This window comes from Manis pentadactyla, chromosome 4, assembly GCF_030020395.1.
Source record: "Manis pentadactyla isolate mManPen7 chromosome 4, mManPen7.hap1, whole genome shotgun sequence".
Taxonomy (NCBI): Eukaryota; Metazoa; Chordata; class Mammalia; order Pholidota; family Manidae; genus Manis; species Manis pentadactyla.
The window spans coordinates 85,493,222-85,513,329 of NC_080022.1; the positions used below are offsets into that span (position 1 = coordinate 85,493,222).

At 38.3% G+C, this 20,108-nt stretch overlaps 1 protein-coding gene across 4 annotated transcripts in view; it reads right to left on the reverse strand.

Annotated features, from left to right (window-relative positions):
- Positions 1-20,108, reverse strand: part of PLPPR5 (phospholipid phosphatase related 5) — a 124,976-nt gene that overhangs the window by 32,123 nt on the left and 72,745 nt on the right. For all 4 annotated transcript variants that reach the window (XM_036883882.2, XM_057500457.1, XM_036883881.2 and 1 more), the window contains exon 4: positions 5,943-6,119. In XM_036883882.2, coding sequence (XP_036739777.1) covers positions 5,943-6,119 — 177 coding nt within the window. The remainder of the gene's footprint in view (positions 1-5,942; positions 6,120-20,108) is intronic.

Here is a 20,108-nt window from a genome sequence, read left to right on the forward strand (position 1 = left end):
TCTCTTTGCTTTAATTGAGGGTCAGGACAATTCCACTGAAGCAGCTGAGAATTCTTATGTGAAATATTTAAACAACTAGTACACAGTAGATATTCATTAAGTGGTATCTAATAGCATAATGATTATTCTTCATTACTATTATTATTTAAATTGTAAGGAAGGAAATTACCAAATCTTCTGTAGAATCACATTCAAATATTTAATGTCTTTTCTGCTAACATGGAATTGATTTGCTATAGGAAAATGCTCATAGGTAGAAACAGTAGATGTGGTTTTTCATTCTGGGTCTGCATGTTCTGGGACAGTCCCCTGGATCTGTTTTCTCAATTTGAAAGTGAAGAGGTTGCAATAGATAATCAAGTTAGCTCCATTTCTTTGGTTGTCAAAGTTATGAAAAATTCAACAAATGTTCAAAATGAAACCCAAGATCTGCCCATCTCCTGACCCTATTCCAAAACTTGATCTTTTTCTGGATCTTCCCAAGGAAAGGCAACATCCTCCAAGCTCCCACTCCCTTGATGCAGCTGCCCAAGGCTGAAAACTTGGATTTACCCATTACACCTCCTATACTCATCCAATCAATTGATTTGGTTCATTTTCTTTCCTAAATATTCCGATTTCTTATATCTGCTTGTTTTATCTCTACTACCAACTCCAAAGACTAAGCAATCACCATCACTTGCCTGGATCCCTGCCCAGTTTTCCCACGTCTCCCTAAACCCAGGCTTGACTCCCTCCAGTCCATGTCTACAATGATGTGACAGTGATCTTTCCAAAATGTAAACTGGATCATGTCATCCTCCTTCAAACCATTTTGTAGCTTAGCTTCCCATTTCTCTTAAAATGTAAACTCTGCCCCAAATTATAAACTTTGTAGTCGTTCTTTTCTCAGTTTCCCAGAAACCTCTGTTCCCTTCCACTTCCTTTGTGTGGGACACTCATCTCCACTGTCCTTGGACTTGTATCTTGCTTATCGATGATATCTCATCTCAGGACTACTCGCAAGCCTCCCCTGACCTCAGGCTGCTTTTGTGTGTACGTTTGCTCACATGGACGTGGACCTACGATTCTTTTCATCCATGCACCTACCACTGTAGGCAGGTATACGTCCATTGGCATGATACTTTGGTTGATTTGAGTTTCTTCCAAGGTTGTAAGGTTCATGAAAGCAGAGACACCGTCTCCTTTTTGCTCACCATTGTATTCCTAATGTCACAGTGAATGAATAGATTAATGAATGAGCATACATCTAAGCCAAAAATTCTCAAATTTTCTGATATTCCTATATAATTTAAAGTGACACTCCTTTGAAACATTCTGTTTTTACATGAGTGGCTTTCATGTGTCTAATTCCACCTTCTCCTATAAAAATGATACTAATAAGTCACCATTACATATGTATCTTTTTTTTCTTTTTTTCCATAGTGGTAATAAATAATCTGACCCATTTGTGATCATTTTCCCCTCTTTCCGTGTTAAATAAGATATCCATGTGGCATGGGGTTAAGTGCACGGGCTTTGGGGTCAAACAGGTCTGAGTTTTAATCTTGGGGTCTATTATGTACTAACTTTGTGAGCCTTGGCAAGCTACTTAATATAACTACATCTGCTCCTTTTATCTGGAGAATGAGGACAATAATAACTACATCCAATGCGCTGTTGTGAGGACTGAGTGAATGTAGCAAAGAGTAACATATAACTCAAATTGTCACCACGATATTGCATGTAATAACATGACAAGCCCTTACTGTGGCTCAGGAAACTTGAACTATTCCACCTGACACTGTAATATACATCTTTTCTGGAAATAGATTGAGACATAGATTTGTATAAAATAATATTGACCAATCTACAACTACTGTTCAACTAGTATTTGTGTTGTGTTTTCCTAAGTATGATAATTCTGTTCATTAAAGGAAATGCATATGGGATAAGAGAAATTACTTGTACTATTGCCAACAGGAAAGATTTCAAGGGCAGTGGAAATACAGGAAAAAAATGGAAGAACCAGGTAGTCAGGGACACTTCCTGGGGAAGTTGGGACTTCCTGAGAAAAATCTCAAGTGGGTAAAGGATTTGAATACTCATCAAGATACAGGGCCTTCTCTGTACCACACTCTAGATTGCACTTTTTACATATGTACTTTCATTTAACCCTCAAAAGAGCTCTGGGAAGTAAATAAAACAGTTCTCATTCATTCAACTGCTTCCTGAGAACTTCCTATGTGCCAGACCCTGTACTGGGAATACACAGTGAAGAAAACAAATGCCTTCTCTCCATGAGCAGCTTACTTTTCTAGTGGGTTTGACAGAAAAAAAAATTATATGTGGCATAATAAAAGCTGACACATGCTATGGAGGAAAGTGAATAGAGGAAGAGGAAAGGCGTCCTCAAGGAGGGGTAGCCATTTTAAATAGTCAGGGAAGCCCTCACTGTTTTAGGAATAATGAGGGCTAAGTGACCTGTTCAGGGTCACACATCCAGCATGTGGTAAAGGCAGAATTCAAGTCTAGGTTGCCTGACTCCCAGACCCCAGTTTTGCTCTCTAACATATATATATATAGGAATGGCTTTGAAACACAGGATTTCACTGTAAGGAGGAAAAAATAAATGAGGCTAGGAAGGGTATAGCCAGATTACAGAGGATTCCAGACGTCCAGTGGAAGTATCTGGATTTAAGTTTGTTTAGCTTTTTGTTTTGCTATCAGCAGTGAATTATATTATAATGTGTAAAAAGCAGAATGGCGGTATTTGGAGAACAGGCTGAAGTGAGGAGGCAGCTAGGAACCTATAGATACAATAGAGGTAAGAAGCACAGATGTCTCAAACCGAGAGGTTAGCGTCAAAGTGGTGAAGAAATACAACATGGAAGAGATGCTTTTGTAGTGGAAATGAACTGCGACTAGGTGAATCACAGGATGTGGGGGATAAATGAGAATGAGTCAAAGGCAGACGCCAGACATTGGCTCTGAGTGACGGGGCTGTGGATGCCCATATCCAAGGCACAGAGGCTTGAAGTAGGTTCACGTTCATTTTATTCTGGGATCATTTTAGAGTTCTGCACATACTGAGATAACTGGAAGCACCCCAGGATACTGCAAGCCAGAGCTGTAGTCACTGCTCAAAATAAATGTCCTACTTCGTTGCCCCAGTGAGAGAGACCTGGGAATCATCAGATTGCTCTTTCTCTTCGCCTCCATCATTTCCAGTGTTCCATCAAGCTCCAACCATTCCACCTCCTAAACACCTCCAGGCTACCCCCCTTCTCTTTGTGCCCACTGGTGCCATCTTATTTCCCTGGTTCTGCATAAGTTGTCTTCTGTATTCTCACCTGTTTTACTTTCCTGCAAACATATTTTTCAATGCACAAATTGTATCATAGAATAAAAGGGATTGAAAGGAAATAATTGTCATTTATAGGACTTACTTCAGTTCATTCATGTGGCCATTGACTGAACATATACTATTTCATTTAACCTTTATAAATCCTTACGATCTTTAAGGAGGCTGTTACTAACTTATTTAAAAAGGAAGAACCTGAAGCTCAGAAGGTTAAGTAAATTGCTTAATGGAACAAACTGAGTGCATAAAGAAGCTGAGATTTAACCAGTTTCAACTCACTTGAACCCTGACAGTGGCCCCCAATCACCAGATTATTCTGAGATGCATGGTCGTCCAGGATATTCCCCCAGTGTGGCTTTCCACTCCCTCCTCCTCTTGTCACTCACGCTGGATGGCTGGTGTCATTCCAGAACACCACGCTCTGTCATGCACCTGCTGTGTCCCTGGCCTGGACTATACTAAGGTCTCTATAAACTCTTATGTCTAGTCACTGTGCTTTTTGTCCCTCATCTCTTTTACCCAAGCCTAGACCTGTCTGCTTCACAAACTTTTCAAATTTGTTTATCCCGTCTCCTTTCAGAATGGCCCCTAATCCCAACAGAGTTGATCTCTTGAGTATACAAACCTTTATTATTAATATATATTTGTATTCATATTCCTTTATCTATCATTACATGTAACCCTTTTATAAAACTCTCTGTGTCTGTCTTGTCCCACCTGACAGCAATCTATTTAAGGACATGGACTGTCCCTCTTCACATCCTTACTCCCAACAAGAAGCACAGTGCCTGGATTATAGTAGGGGCTCAGTGAATGTTTATTTTATGAACGGAGAGAGGGAGCGAATGTTTGAGGGAATAATCTATTATTGTCTGATCCCTGAGGCAGATGATAATTCTCACAGGAGACAGGTCACGTTTACCTGAGCCTCCTCGCATCCCCACTTCTTGGCTCAGTGCCTAGTGCCTATAGGCACTCACTCACACCTACAAACGGCTATGAATGAAAGCACAAATTCTTGCTGAGTTACTACATAGTTATAGCATTATTTTCACATGACCTTTCCATAAGGTCATTTTCCTGGGTGTGTGATTATGCTTGAAGGGCCAGGATGGAGTGTTTGAGTATGTGCAGTAGGAGGGTCTTGAGCCCAAGGGGATCCACAGTCCAACTCTTCACTCACCACAGATGGGATGTGAGTGAAAACACACTAGGCTTCTAGGTTTGGTCTTGCAAGGCATCAAAATGTTCACTGAAAGTAAAGGGAAGGTGGCAACAGCCACAGAAGGTAGGCAAGAAGGCTGATGAGATGCCAGTGAAGATGTTCTGGACCTGTGGAGCTGACTCACAGTTACACCTGACACTAGTGTTTTCAAATTTTCATGTTTGGAATGCTCTTTGTCTTGCCTATGATTATTTCCTTAGGGTGTATGTAAGGTGCGTGTTTTATTTTGTTTTTACCATTTCAACCTATTCCAACTGTGGTAAGAAAACCAGGAAGAGTTTCTGGCCCAAGCCTGGGCCCCAGTTTCCATGAGGCTGTAAGATAGCTCTGGGAGAGAGAGAGACGGGCGAGCCTGCATCTCCCGTGATCTCTTCTCTGGACCTTGTGAATCAGGGCGAGTGGTATCAGGAAGAAAGGCAGCACAGGGCACAGAGCAGAGATGAGGGCAGGGTCACTACTTTACCACAGGGGTTCTAGAGAAAATAACCTGTTTAACATTTCTGGCACATGAATTGTATTCAAATCTTTGTTAGCTGGGAAGTTTCATATAAGTTTTTGCTTACAGGTTATGAACTAGGGAAAGGAAGCTGAGGGAGGGAAGTTGAGTATGAGAAGCAATTTAAACGTGATCAAGATGGAAATAAAGTGCTTCTTATAATGTGTTAGCCCAAGTCTATACATCTTCCTTCTGGGTCAAATGCTACATACCTATACTTACAACTGACTGATTAATTCTAAAGCTGGACTGATAAAATATTTTCCAATAACCCAAACCTACAGGAATATTCCAAGGAGATTTTATAATAGGAGTAGGTATGGTACACTCACTTCATTAGAAGTACCCGCATGTGCTCTTTACCACTTGGTAAAATCTGACTTGAGATTGTATTGTCTTCTAAACTACCCATGTGTTTTCAGTTACTGATGGGGACCAGTCCGTCTCACAAGTGAGGTTTACCTGTCAGCGAGCACTGTGACATGGGGGCTCCCGGGGAGGACTAGGCTGAAGTCCTGGTGTGCTTTGGGGTGCTTTAGATACTGCAGGATGCAAAGTGCCCTGGGGAAATTTAAACAACATCCAGGTAACCAAGGGTTAAAAACTATCCAAGGAGATTATTTTAGCCCTCTTCCATTTTATCTGAAAAATATTCTGTTCACTCTGAAGAGTAGGATTTATACTTTTTTCATCCCCAACCTGCCTTTAGGTTCAGAGCAGAACAACTGAGGGAGGAGGAAGAAATGAATGACAAAATATATATTATCATTTGATAAACCACTTTTAGACAAACTCAGTGATCCACACTTGTATTTTCTTACAGGTGCTTATAAAAGTGAATTAAAAACACAATGTTATCCAAATAAATTTGTACTTACCAGAAATACTGCTATAGATATTCCAACCAGAAAGCCTGCTATCACATCTGACCAGTGATTTCGATATTCTGCTACTCTGTTGAGTCCAGTAAGAAAGGCCAAACACATTAATCCCAAACACAGAACGGGCTTAGCAAGTCTCGTTCCTTTGGCTTTGATTGTGTTGGTAATGTACATCTGAAACATTAAAGGAAAAAACAGACTTTTCATGAATGCATACCTTATACATGTGTATGTACACATATATATTTAGATACATATATGCCTGTATGGTTCAAATAATTAACTATAGTTTATGAATGTTTTGAAGAAAGTTCCTTGGAAGTAAACTTAAAGAGTAGTGATTATTTAACTTTGCTTACCTGATATTTACTCACGGCCAATTCTTATGTAACATTAGAAACACTGTGATACACTGAGCATGGATAGTCCAAGTGCTTTTTTCCTTTAACTTTTTAATGTGCCTATTCTGTTTTATTTGAATTTGCATTTTGGATCACTACTATAAGAAGGTGAGAGTCGATGAAAGAGTGGTTTTACTGTGTACATTTTTGTACACTGCTGAAAGAATGTGTACTTGATAAAATCAGAACTTGTGAATATACCTTTAAGAAATAAAATAGATTTTCATTAAATAGATAGTACTTTGAAGATGTAATTGAAGGTTCAACACAATGCCAAGGTTTGCTTTTATGTTGTTACTGAAATTGTGAAATCAATTAAAATAAATTTTACCGGCGAGAATTAGGGCAACAAAAAACTTAATTACAATGGGAAAATGTCAGTTTAAATGAAACAATGAATAGATATCTACATTTTTGGTGTGTTCACCTCTGCCAATGAGGGACATGTAGTGTCAATTGATTGCACTAAATGAAATGTCTTCAAGTTGTAGGCCACTGTGCTCAAGAATAGCAATCTGCTTCATTCTATAGCTTAGTTGCTTATAATTTACACCTTGTGTTACTAATAAGCAAATCTGTTGATGGTAAGGGGAATGTGTCAGTTATTATTTCAAGTCACCAGTAATTATGAAAGAGCTGGCTTTGACAGTACAGTAAGATTTTAAGGCACTGCAGTCAGTAAGTATCTAATCCTGATGACATATGCAGAACAATACTTAGAAATGAGTTTAACCACTTGCATTATACTGAATAAAAATTATGTTTGCCTAAGAGATCAAACCAAAATTATTGTGTGAGGTTTCAGTTCATAGCAGCCATTTTAGAATGCTATGAAATTCAGTAATTATCTTTTCTTTTTTTTTTCTGGGCAAAGTTCTCAGTCCAGTTAGCTGCCAAAAGAGGCTGTATGAATATTTAAACAGCCCATATAACACAGGCTCCTATCTATCGAAGTTCTAGCCCTTTGCCATCTATCCCAGGTCCCAGTACTCTAGGAGAATAAAGAAAAGCTGGCTCGTCTCATCTTGGACATGTGGCCTTCAGTGCTAAGTACATTCCAAACCTGTGCTTGGAAGAGGTGAAAAATTTCAGTCACGGGGAGTAAGTACACAAGAAGGAACAGGGAGAGATGAGAAAGTGTTTGCTTTTGCCATTCTGAAAGAGTATGTTAAAGAGCCTTGCCCACATGAATATGAGGCCAAGGCTACCACTGCACTTCCGATTCCCAGCGAGGCGTCGAACAGAGTAATTCCTTATTTGACTACTGTGTATGAACAGGGAATGAAATTCGGGGCTGTTGGTGAGATTTTCTTGAACACAACTCTAAGGCTGATAAATGATCCCTTTCCTTTGCATTTCTTAGCATCTGTCAGACCTCTAAAGACATCTTATCCTTATGAAGACCAAATAAAGGTGGAATGACAACTGAATAGTGTCAATAGTGCTAATATTCATTACAGCTATGATTTAATGAGTGATTACTCTTCAAGGCAATCTAAGCATTTTACAGTGATTATCTTATTAAGTCCTCAAAATATCCATATAAGTCAGATATCCTCATTACCGTCATTATACAGATGAAAAAACTGAAGCAAGATAAAGCTTATTATGAAGAATAAACAATTTGACTATTGGGAGTGGCACTGTTGAGAAAAGAGAGATGTAAATGGCAAGTGGGGGGAAGGCATATTGGTACCTCCTTTTCTTTATTCTTTCTAGAAACCTTGTCTAGAAGAAATGGCCAAGGGACATAAGCCTGAGTATCAGTGAATGCAAAATAGTTGACTTTAAAGATAGAAGAAGGCCATTGTAGTCGCATAGGAAGGAGGCTACATCATATACTATGAGGGAGAAGTAGGGAGCATTGTTAAGTGTGGTCTGTGTGGAAAATCCACAGAATCAATGTGGCTTTGGGAAACACTTGCTACACCCCTCATCCCCAGCGGCCCTCTCAGATGCTGCCCAGCCCTTATTTTTCCAACTCGGTGGCCAATAGCAATATGTGAGCTTGGCTAAGGCCCTCTGAGGTTTCTCTTGAATGTTGAGTTCATTACTTCATTTCTCTAATGACTCAAGTGTTGTTTACAGGGAGTGCAAAGACACAGTCTGGCTGCTGTGCATATTCATAGAAAAGCTTCTATGTTGGGACTAGACCAGGAATTGGTTCTTCTTGCACCAGATCTTCACATAACATCCAGACCCAGAAAGGTAGAAGATTGAATTTTAAAAGTCATGGGAAAAAGGTGACATTTTTTCAAATACACTCAACTTTAAGGTGATCATAGCCGTGCTTTATAAGGCACAGATTTGTCTATAACACCACAAGTTGACATGTATGTCACAGAAGAAAATAAGAAGTTTTCATTTACACTCAGCAACTCCCTAATACATCATAAATAGAAGTGCCTCTTAACCAGCCTAATTGTGTTAACCTTACAGAAAGTCTATTATTCCTAATTTGCAGAAGAGGAAATTATGGCATAAGAATCTATTAAGCAAGTTGGTTACAGGACAAGGATTGATTATTTATGCTCTCTTGATTTTTAATTCATTTATGAAACCATGGAGGTTAACTCGATGTCAAATGTAGCTAAAATAAAACACAAACATAAGGGTGTATGATTTGAGCTGGATGGTATTCAGTCAATCTTGAAGGGTCAGTGGCTGCTATCTATCTTATAGGCCCCCCACTGAACTATTATTAGCAGTCCTTATTCCTCCATTCTATGAATATCTATTAGCACAAAGATGCAGAAATCCAAAGCTGACCATTTACTCCTTGCTAACAGCCTGGTATATATGCTTCTATACTTTTCTCCTTGCTTATATAAATATATATAATAATTGACACACATATAAAGGGTTTGTTTACTTGTTTGCTTTTATCAAAATGTAATCAGAATGCCCAGATTATCAGTAATGTGAGCTGACTAATTGTGATAGTAAATGTCCAACTGTTGGGTAAATTGAGAAAACATTGCACAATTTTGAAACTACACTATTACCTAAATACATATAAAAACACACAAACATTTGTGTGTGTTAAGCACTTACTATACCCCTCAAACTGTTTCTTCAAAGAGGAGACACCGAAGTTTGGATCCAGAAGGATGAGTATGAAATTTCCCAGTAAAGGGAAAGCGGTGGGGAAAGATGTCCTAGGCCCAAGGGATGGATTCAGCCTGTTATGTGCTCTCTAAGCAACTTATTTGTTCTCTTAGACCAATTACCACAATGTATGTTTTTTTGTTTCTTTGTTTGTTTGTTTTCCCTGAGAAATACTTTATTTATTTCATTTTTTAAATTTTGGTATCATTAATGTATAATTACAGGAGCAACATTACGACTACTACACTCTCCCCATTCTGAAGTCTCTACCACATACCCCATTACAGTCACTGTCCATCAGTAAGATGCTATAGAATCACTACTTGGCTTCTCTCTGTTGTATTGCCTTCCCCATGCCCCCCCCCTACATTGTGTGTGCTGATCATAATGTCCCTTTTTCCCCCTTATCCATCCCTTCCCATTCATCCTCCCCAGTCCCTTTTCCTTTGGTAACTGTTAGTCCATTCTTGGGTTCTGTGAATCTGCTGCTGTTTTGTTCCTTTAGTTTTTTCTTTGTTCTTATACTCCACAGATGAGTGAAATCATTTGATACTTATCTTTCCCTACCTGGCTTATTCCACTGAGCACAACACTCTCTAGCTCCATCCATGTTGTTGCAAATGGTAGGATTTGTTTTCTTTTTATGGCTGAATAATATTCCATTGTGTATATGTACCACCTCTTCTTTATCCATTCATCTACTTATGGACACTTAAATTGCTTCGATTTCTTGGCTATTGTAAATAGTGCTGAATAAACATTGGGGTGCATATGTCTTTTTCAAACTGGGATGCTGCATTCTTAGGGTAAATTCCTAGGAGTGGAATTCCTGGGTCAAATGATATTTCTATTTCTAGTTTTTTGAGGAACCTCCATACTGCTTTCCACAATGGTTGAACTGATTTACATTCCCACCAGCAGTGTAGGAGGGTTCCCCTTTCTCCACATCCTTGCCAACATTTGCTGTTGTTTGTCTTTTGGATGGTGGCCATCCTAACTAGTGTGAGGTGATAGCTCATTGTGGTTTTAATTTGCATTTCTCTGGTGATTAGTGATGTGGAGCATCTTTTCATGTGCCTGTTGGCCATTTGAATTTCTTCTTTGTAGAAGTGTGTTCAGCTCCTCTGCCCATTTTTTAATTGACTTGCTTGCTTTTTGTTTTTTGAGGTTTGTGAGCTCTTTATATATTTTGGATGTCAACCCCTTATCAGATATGTCATTTATGAATATATTCTCCCATATTGTAGGATGTCTTTTTGTTCTCCTCCTGATGGTGTCCTTTGCTGTACAGAAGTTTTAGTTTGATATAGTCCTACTTGTCCATTTTTGCTTTTGTTTCCCTTGCCCAGGGAGGTATGTTCATGAAGAATTTGCTCATGTTTATGGTCAAGAGATTTTTGCCTATATTTTTTTCTAAGAGCTTTATGGTTTCAGGTCTTTGACTTACATTCATGTCTTTGGTCCATTTTGAGTTCATTTTTGTGTATGGAGTTAGACAATAATCTAGTTTCATTCTCTTGCATATAACTGTCCAGTTTTGCCAAAACCAGCTGTTGAAGAGGCTGTCATTTCCCCATTGTATATTCATGGCTCCTTTATCATATATTAATTGACCATATATGCTTGGGTTAATATCTGGACTCTCTATTCTGTTCCACTGGTCTATGGGTCTGTTCTTGTGCCAGTACCAAATTGTCTTGATTACTGTGGCTTTGTAGTAGAGCCTGAAGTTGGAGAGTGTAATCCCCCCTGCTTTATTCTTCCTTCTCAGGATTGCTTTGGCTATTCGGGGTCTTTTGTTGTTTCATATGAATTTTAGAACTATTTGTTCCAGTTCATTGAAGAATGCTGTCAATATTTTGATAGGGATTGAATCTGTGGATTGCTTTAGGCAGGATGGCCATTTTGACAATACTAATTCTTCCTAGCCAAGAGCATGGGATGAAGTTCCATTTGTTAGTGTCCTCTTTAATTTCTCTTAAGAGTTTCTTGTAGTTTTCAGGGTATAGGTCTTTCACTTCCTTGGTTGGATTTAATCCTTGGCATTTTATTCTTTTTGATGCAATTGTGAATGGAATTGTTTTCCTGATTTCTCTTTCTGCTGGTTTATCATTAGTGTATAGGAATGCTACAGATTTCTGTGTATTAATTTTGTATTCTGAACCTTTGCTGAATTCAGATATTAGTTCTAGTAGTTTTCGAGTGGATTCTTTAGGGTATGGTTTTTATTAATTTTAGTTGTTTCCTTGATGAGAGTGAGAACATAGAAGACACTTCTGGGTTCTACATTGTAAACCCTGTGCTTAGTGCTTTGCCTGACAGAATAAGCACTCTGTAAAGACTTACTCAGTTTACTAAACAAAATAATGGATAAATAAAAAATGCAAATGGACAGGGGAGAAAGTAAAGAGTATTTCCTTCATAGCATTTGTTACTATCTAAAACTGTGTTCTCCGGATTCTTCAGCCACCTGGACATTCTAGTGCTTTTGACATACTCTAGCCCTCCACTAGAATACTCCATTAGAATCGAACCTCTGTGCATTCACTTGAAAAGTTCTACCTGAAATGTACGGATCACCTTTTACATAGTAGGCATTCAAAATTATTGTGTGAATGGACACATGAGTGGCATGCTTGGCAAAAAGTGAAATTTTTAACGTTTTACTGTCTGAATTACATATCATGATCTGAAATTGTCTTGCATATATATTTGTTTATTTATGATTGCCCCTTTCTACTCCTTGTTTATCTTATATTGCCTGGAGCAATACCTAGTACAGGGTGGGCACCTGTGATAGGAAGATTATTTGCCCCTAAAGATGCTCATGCACTAAGCATAGGAATTTGTAAATATGTCAGTTAATCAGTGAGTTTTAACAGTGAAGAACCTTCCCTGGTTGTGGTCAGAGAGAGAGATCTGATGCTATGCTGCTTGCTGTCTTTGAAGAAGGAGGAAGGGAATGCAAGCCAAGGGATTCAGACAGCCTCTAGAAGTTGTGACAGGCAAGGAATGAATACTCCTCTGGATCCTCCTGAAGATATGCAGGCAGGCTGATTTTAGCACAGAGAGAACTATGCTGGACTTCAAACCTACAAAACTCTAAGACAATATATTTGGGTTGTTTTAAGTCACTAAGTGTAAGATAATCAGTCATGGTATCAAAAGAAAACTACATTCAATCAATATCTGCTTTATGTGTGAATAAATGAATGTACTGGGATTCAATAAAAATGATTCCTAGCAGGAGATAACTGTGACATAGTGATTAGACTGTTTATTTTGTAGCTAGTAGGATCTTGTTTAAGAACTAGTGTGGGCATTTAGTCAGACAATTTATTCAATCTGTCTAAGCCTAGGTCCCTTATGTATGAAATGCAAACAGTAGTCAAAGTATTGCCACACAGTATTGAAAGGATGAGATGATTTAGGTAAAGTACTTAGCACAGAGGCTGGCCCACAGTGAGTCCTCGGTAACTGAAGGGTTAAGTCAGGAGAGCACAATAAGCCCAGGACCTACTGGGCTGGGAACCTGAGAGCAGGACCCTGGAGATCATTAGGTTTATGGTGGCACTGCTGTTGAGCAGGTGGAGAATTGGGTTCCTTCTCTTGTTTTTGTGCTTCTTTCAGTTTCTCCTTGTGCCATTTGCATTTGTTTTTTTTTCTCTTTTCAGTTCTCTTCCTAAAGACATGCATGATGTATTTATTCGCAGGTTATCATGTACTCTCCTATCCTTTGCCTCTTCTTTCCTATAGACAAAACAACCTGGATTCCACCCATTAGTATGGAAATATCTGTGACCGGATTCTTCACCCACCTGGACATTCTAGTGCTTTTGACATACTCTAGCCCTTCTCTCAAAATGTCAAATTCAAAGTTAAGCCCACTAGAACCCGTATTCTCTGACCAGCTGAGTGCAATCGTAACTTTTCTGGATGGCACCCTATCGTCTTAGTCATGGATCTGTATTTCATAATTAGGTTAGGATTGTCTTATATCTAATTTGATTTCCAGGTTTTGACTATTTTGATTAATGCAGTCTAAAAAAGGAATGCACTAACTTGTTTTCTATTTTTTTTTTTAATAACCACATAGCTCTGTTGGTCAACAGTGTTTGGGATTTATTAAACCTGCCATGACTTCCTGACATGGGCTGATGCCCCAGCAAGTTCCCCTCACTTTGGACTCCTGGAATTGCACAAAAAAACAAAATTTCTTAATTGTTTGCAAAATGACCTTTTTGAGCTTTCACATTGACATCTATCATATTAGTTCTTTCTCTGAGCTTCCAGCTAGTTCCATACAGATTACCATTAACAAGACAGAATCAAAGACAGAACCTCACGGCACTCCACTAGGGATTTATTTGCAATTTGGTACAGAGATATCTGACAAAAATTTTGAGGATCACTTATTAAGCAGGCTGTGCAGAGTCCTGGAAGTTGTTGTATCCATACTTTCTATCCGTGTTCATAAAGTTGCCCACCAGGAGTGGAGAAGTGTCTGATAGTGTATGTGACAAAACTGCGATGGAGGTAATTCAATGAGGGGAAGACCATGGTCGCTGTGCCAGGCAGAGTTGTCCTCACCGAATCCAGACCTCTCAGGTCTGTGACGGAGAGTGGTATACTGAAATCATAAATTTTATATACTACAGTCTAGATTGTATAAATTATGCAGCTACTTTTATTTTGCATAAGGGTGCTCCCCCAAATGATCACGTCTGCCATTCTGCTCTTTGCTTCCCTCTAGTTCTCCTGCTTCCTAGGCCCAGAAATGCTGCCTTCTCCTCTCCTGGGTTGACAGTACCATTTCTTACATTATATATGTATTTCCCGTAATACTTGCTTATAATATAATATTCAGATCTTCAAATTCTGTTTTTGGTATGTAAAGGTAGCCTTGAAATTTAGAAATTCCTGTTCTCTCCTGACAAAGAGAGATCTTCCTATAAAGCTACACACTGTCCTCCTTTTCTGATTGGTATCGGCCCATATCTCCTCCCCACTCACCCAGCTTTTCTGAGGTATAATTGCCAAAAAAAAAAGTACACAGTTGAGGTATACACCTTGATATTTTGATATACACATACATTGTGAAGTGATTGCCGCAATCAAGCTAAGAGATCCACTACCTTGCCTTGGGACCATTTTGTGTGTATGTATAATGGTGAAAACATTTAGTACTTACCTACCCTCTTAGCAAATTTCAAGTAAACAATACAGTTTTATTAACTGTAGTCACGCTGCTGTACATTAGACCTCTGTGTGGTACATATACATATAATGTAATATCATCAGCTATAAAAAAAAGGAAATTCTGCCATTTGAGACAAGACAGATGGACCTGAAGGACGTTATGCTAAGTGATAAAAGCCAAGCACAGTAAGACAAATGCTGCATGATCTCACTTACATGTGGAATCTACAACAGCCAAAGTCATAGAAGTAGAGAGTACAGTGATGTTTGCCAAGAGATGGGATAATGGGGAGTGTCGGCCCTTCTCTTACAACCTCTCCTTCTGTAAGGCACTGAACAATAGACTGATTATAATGATATGGTAATAATAATCATCTTAGAGCTGTATTTTCCAATATGATAGCCACTGGTTACCACAGTAATCGAGCACTTGAAACGTGTCTAATAGGACCAGCGGACTGAATTTTTGTTTTTAATTAATTTTAGTTAAATTTCAAAATTAGTACTTGATTTGATCATTGGAAAACTTAAATATGTCTGGAACAAATTGGGTATGTGCATCTACTTTTTATACTATAAATTTTATGAACTCTCAATACAGATCAAATATTTCAGCAGGATAAAAAGGGACTACTAGAGAATTAAAAATCATATATGTGGCTCATTTTATATTTCTATTGGACAGTGCTGACCTAGACAAGAGCAGCATTTCATTTAAGGGAATGAAAATACATCAGTTAATATTCAAAGAAGATTGTACCTGTTTCAGAATTTGTTGCCATTTTATTATTATTATTTATTTATTATATGGTTGGAGTTGGCACTGAACCTAAAACCATTTTTTTAGGACATGTGTGCTTTGTCAGACAATACTCATATACATCTTTTAAGCTATACCTTTTATATCTATTAATATATTACTGTTTAAATAGCACATAATGTAATAAACGGTAAGACAGACTTATTTTCAGAGTTAAGATTATAGCATGTAGTCTTTTATTCAGGTTCAAATTATCATAACATCTACTTTTTTATATTTGACTTCATCAGAGTTAATCAATTGTTTTGTATTTTATTGATACCCTTTAGATACTTGAGAGAATCTGTACTTAGTATAAAGTGGGAGGAAAAGCTCAGTTTGAGGAGTTTAGTCATCTGGGTTAAAATGTCATTCTACTACTCATCAGTTCTGTGACCTTAGACCAATTGTTAACTTCTCTAAGTCTTTCATATCATTTGTAAAATGAAAGAATAGCTGTTTGTAAGATTTAGCACAGAAATCGTACAAGGAGTATAAGTTTTATTATTGCCACATGGTATCACAAGGAATTTTGTTTGCTTTGCAACTGGAATAAATCTAAGGATTAAAACAATATTATTTAGATTAAAACTATACATTTGCTGGGGGAAATTGTAAATTCAATTGCCTAACTATGGGCATAGGGAAAAGGGTCCTTAAACACACTGTATTTGAAAAATGAAGAGTAACCATCCATTTCCTTTACAAAATACTTAGCGGGTACTTACAAAAGATGACATAATCACAAGCAGAATTTATCATGTAAATTGATGTCCTTGAATGGGCAACTCTAAGGAACCACAGTGTGATGTAAATAACAACCACCTCAGTGTTCAGGACCAGCTGGTACGTGCGGTTAAGATCAGAATATGCTTAGTGACTCAGCTGCCCGCAGCACAAGGGCCAATTGATGGTTTGGTTGTGAATAACAGCCCCTTCATCACTGACACATTTACCTTATCCCTGAAGTTCAGTCATGGCTGATTTTACACGGAGATCATTTCTCTGCAGTATGATTTCCCTGATAAATACATTGTACACATGCATTTCGTCCACCCGCTGAAAGAACAAAAACACTTCTACTTGACATTTTCTCTGTCATCTGTAAAATCTAGAGTCACATATATTCACCATTTAACATTTGTTTTCCACACACCAGATATGAAATATTTAGATAAAGATAGGCTGTCTTCTTGTTTTTGTGATACAAGGAAAAGAACATGGTGTGACATGTAAGGAGTTACATGCAGGTGAAAGAAATACTTGATTTCTATGTATTTAAGAACTGTATCATCTCTATGATTTAAAATTTGCTGACTAGCAAGTTAGGAACTTAATATGTAAATGATCAATCTGGAGATCTTTAAGTAGTACAAAAATGTACATTAGATCTTTAGATGAATTTAGGAATTACTTTAATTTAAATTAAAAGCAAATGAAGAAAGAACCTGCAAAACTATTAAAATATGCAAATAAATTTAAGTTTAATGTCAGGGACAAGAAATTAGTAAAATGGTGAAAGCACATCTCAAATATCTTTGACTAACCCTCAAAATTGTTTGAATTTGTAGATGACTATTAAGATTCACAATGTTCCTTAGACTTTCTTCAGTTATGGAAACTATAATAAATGAATGTGTGATATCCATACATATGATCTCTATATGACTTATAAATATATAATATACTCATATACCCTATAGAATCAGAAAATTTTTTAATATTATACACTGGATTTCAGATCTTGAGATACAGTCTTAAATTATACAATAAAAAGAAAAGATTCATATACTTTGAAAAGATAAATGTGATATCATAATAGGTAAAAGAAATGTATGCCAGAAGGCATGCATACACACACACACACACACACACACACACACACACACTATAAGTTTCATAAGCACTGTGTGCAATTAGGAGCAAAGTACTTCTCTGTCAATTTCACATTCAGTTCAAAAAACATCATAAATACTAACCACAGCATGACATTTCAAGGGTATGTCTCAAAAATGGAGAGTGTGCTTATAGGGTATCAGTGACCTAATTTATTACCCTTATCTGGCTAAGTCACATGGGGGCCAGAAGTTTTCCCAGTTGGTCACTCAGGGAGGTCTAGGAGGTGCCTTTTGTTTTCCCTCTTCAAGTTGAAGATCCACCCTCCCACCATTTTCATTAACTGAAAGCTCCCTAGATTCACCCCTATTGTGCCCTCACCCAATTTCCAGTCCTCACCTCACCCCCGTTAAGGCCCATGGCAAGGATGAACCACCTTGGGCAGCCTCTCTTCTGCCACGCCCACCAGGTGCTCCCACTGTGGGGCAACCGAATAGTCAGGTGTCCCAAATTGTGGTGCCTGCCCTGCACCTCAGACCACATTACTAGCCTCAGTCCCAGTTGTTGGGAGGGCAATCTCATTCTCATTTTGATACCCATAATTTTGTTTCATACTATTTGTTATGAAAAGACATCAAGTTTGTATCGAAACAATATATTTTCTCCTTTCACAGTTTATTAGGATAGAAATATCTTGTCCCCTTTGTCACCACAGTGGCCAGCTCTCAATAACTGATCATGTCAATTATTAAGATTTACTGAATGCTTGCTAGTAATTAAGGGTCATTAAATGCTGTATGTGTATCAATTATACAATCCAAATAATCTTAATAGGAGGTAACTAAGACATAGACAGGTTAACTAACTTGCCCATGGACTTAAGGCTAATAGTGATGAAGCAAGGACCCAAACACAAGCAGTTTACCTACAAAGTTCTGCTCAGGGGAAGGCGATGCTTTACACAGTACAAGGTGGTTACTCAAGGAGTCCATCAAGCAGAGGTGAGAGCAGCACAAAGAGACATGGGAGGAACTGCAGATACCTCAGTGTGTCAGACTGAAGGCTCTGTGGGTGTGAGTGTGGGTGAGCACTGGGAGGAACATGCAGAAAGGGGAGTGGCTGGAAATTAGGCCAAAGAGGTTAACAGAGGCGAGGCTGTCAAAGGCTTTGTGTGTCAAGTGAAAGAGTCTGGACTTTTATCAAAAGTAAAATGGAAAACCACTAAAAGGACATGAGGAAATGACAGGAGAAGATTAGAGTTTTAAATACCACTTTGGCTGAAGTAGTTCCCAGAGTTGGATTGTCATGTCCTGAACTGGAGTAATGGCTACAGTTATGAACAGATTAGGTAAATATTTAGGAAGTTGAATTGGTAAGACTTGTTGGTTTACTGGATGTATGTGTGTATTACATTCAAGTGGATGAGTCTGAAGTGAGTGGAGACTGATAGGGGTGGAAAGTAAGGTGAGTGAAGAGTAAAGCCTAACAGACAACAGAAGCTTCTAGTGACGAAGTCCTATTCTTACCTGGAGGGGCGATTATATTCACACATACACTATGAATCAAAAATTTTACCTGTTTTCTCACTGAAACATTGTACTGCAATGGGGAGCTGTGCAATGGGGAGCTGCAATGGGGGTAGTGCTGAAGCACTATTGGTAATACATGTTAAGTACTTTAATGTGTTTAACAGGCTTTTGATGGATGAGCTAGGTACCAAAACTCCATGTATGACATGACTGCCATCAGGTGAGTTTCAACAACTGAGTTAAAACACTTAACTGGAAGTCCCCAAGGACAGGGGTGATTTTTGATTTTTGTCTTATTTCCAACTCTGTATGCAGCCCTTACCACAGGGGCTGGGAATATAGGAAGAGGTGGGAATATATAGAAAGTACTAAATGAGTAAGTGAATGAGTGAGCTTACTGCTTTTGTGAACTGGATGTGTGTCTGTATTACATTGGTAACATCTTACCAGAACAAAAATATTTTCAAAATTTGCAGCAAATTTCATAATGATCTCCATGGCATTTTGACCTTATGTGCTACCTTGGCTATTTTTTAAGTATGCAATAGTTTTTATATTTCAGAAATGATCTCTAAGAAGCTGGATGTTTTTCAGGAATCTACTGATTTCTGAAAAATAATGCTGTGGTAAAAGAATTTCTACTTTTTCTCCTATCTACCCTGAAGGAAGCATCTGTATATGGTGGCCATGGTGGGTGGGTGGAATTCTCTGAGTGGAATCAGAGGATCTGAGGTCAAGTCCTAACTTCCACTAGATTGGAGATATGACATCATCTCTTATCCTCTCTGAGCCTTATTCCATCACTGGTGAAATGTGGAAAGTAGCAATGCCTGCCTTGCTACAGTTCCACAATCCTTCATATGAACCCTTGAATAGAGAAATATTTCAGAATTCAGAGTATTTTCAGATTTTAGAAAGATAATGTGCATGTACTCCTCATTTCATGATACCCCCACTGGGGTCAGATGTCACACCCCACAATGAAACATTTCTGTTAGGCGGAAAGACAGACATGAGCAAGGTGGAGAGAGAGAATAAAGCCAGTGAAGCCCACTAAAAGGGACTCAAAGAGTTAACCAGATAAAACAAGAGAGCCAGAAAGGGCTCACAGAGTTAATTAGTTAATTAGTTGAAGCTTCAAAAGTCAGGAGTGACTAGGAATGTCCAGATATTACCCAGATGAAAAACAATTCCCCAGATAAAGAAAAACATCAGAGTGCAGCCCATGTCTTTATTATACCAATTAGATCAGGCCTCCAAGACCAAAGATTGTCAATCAAGGACTTCTCTG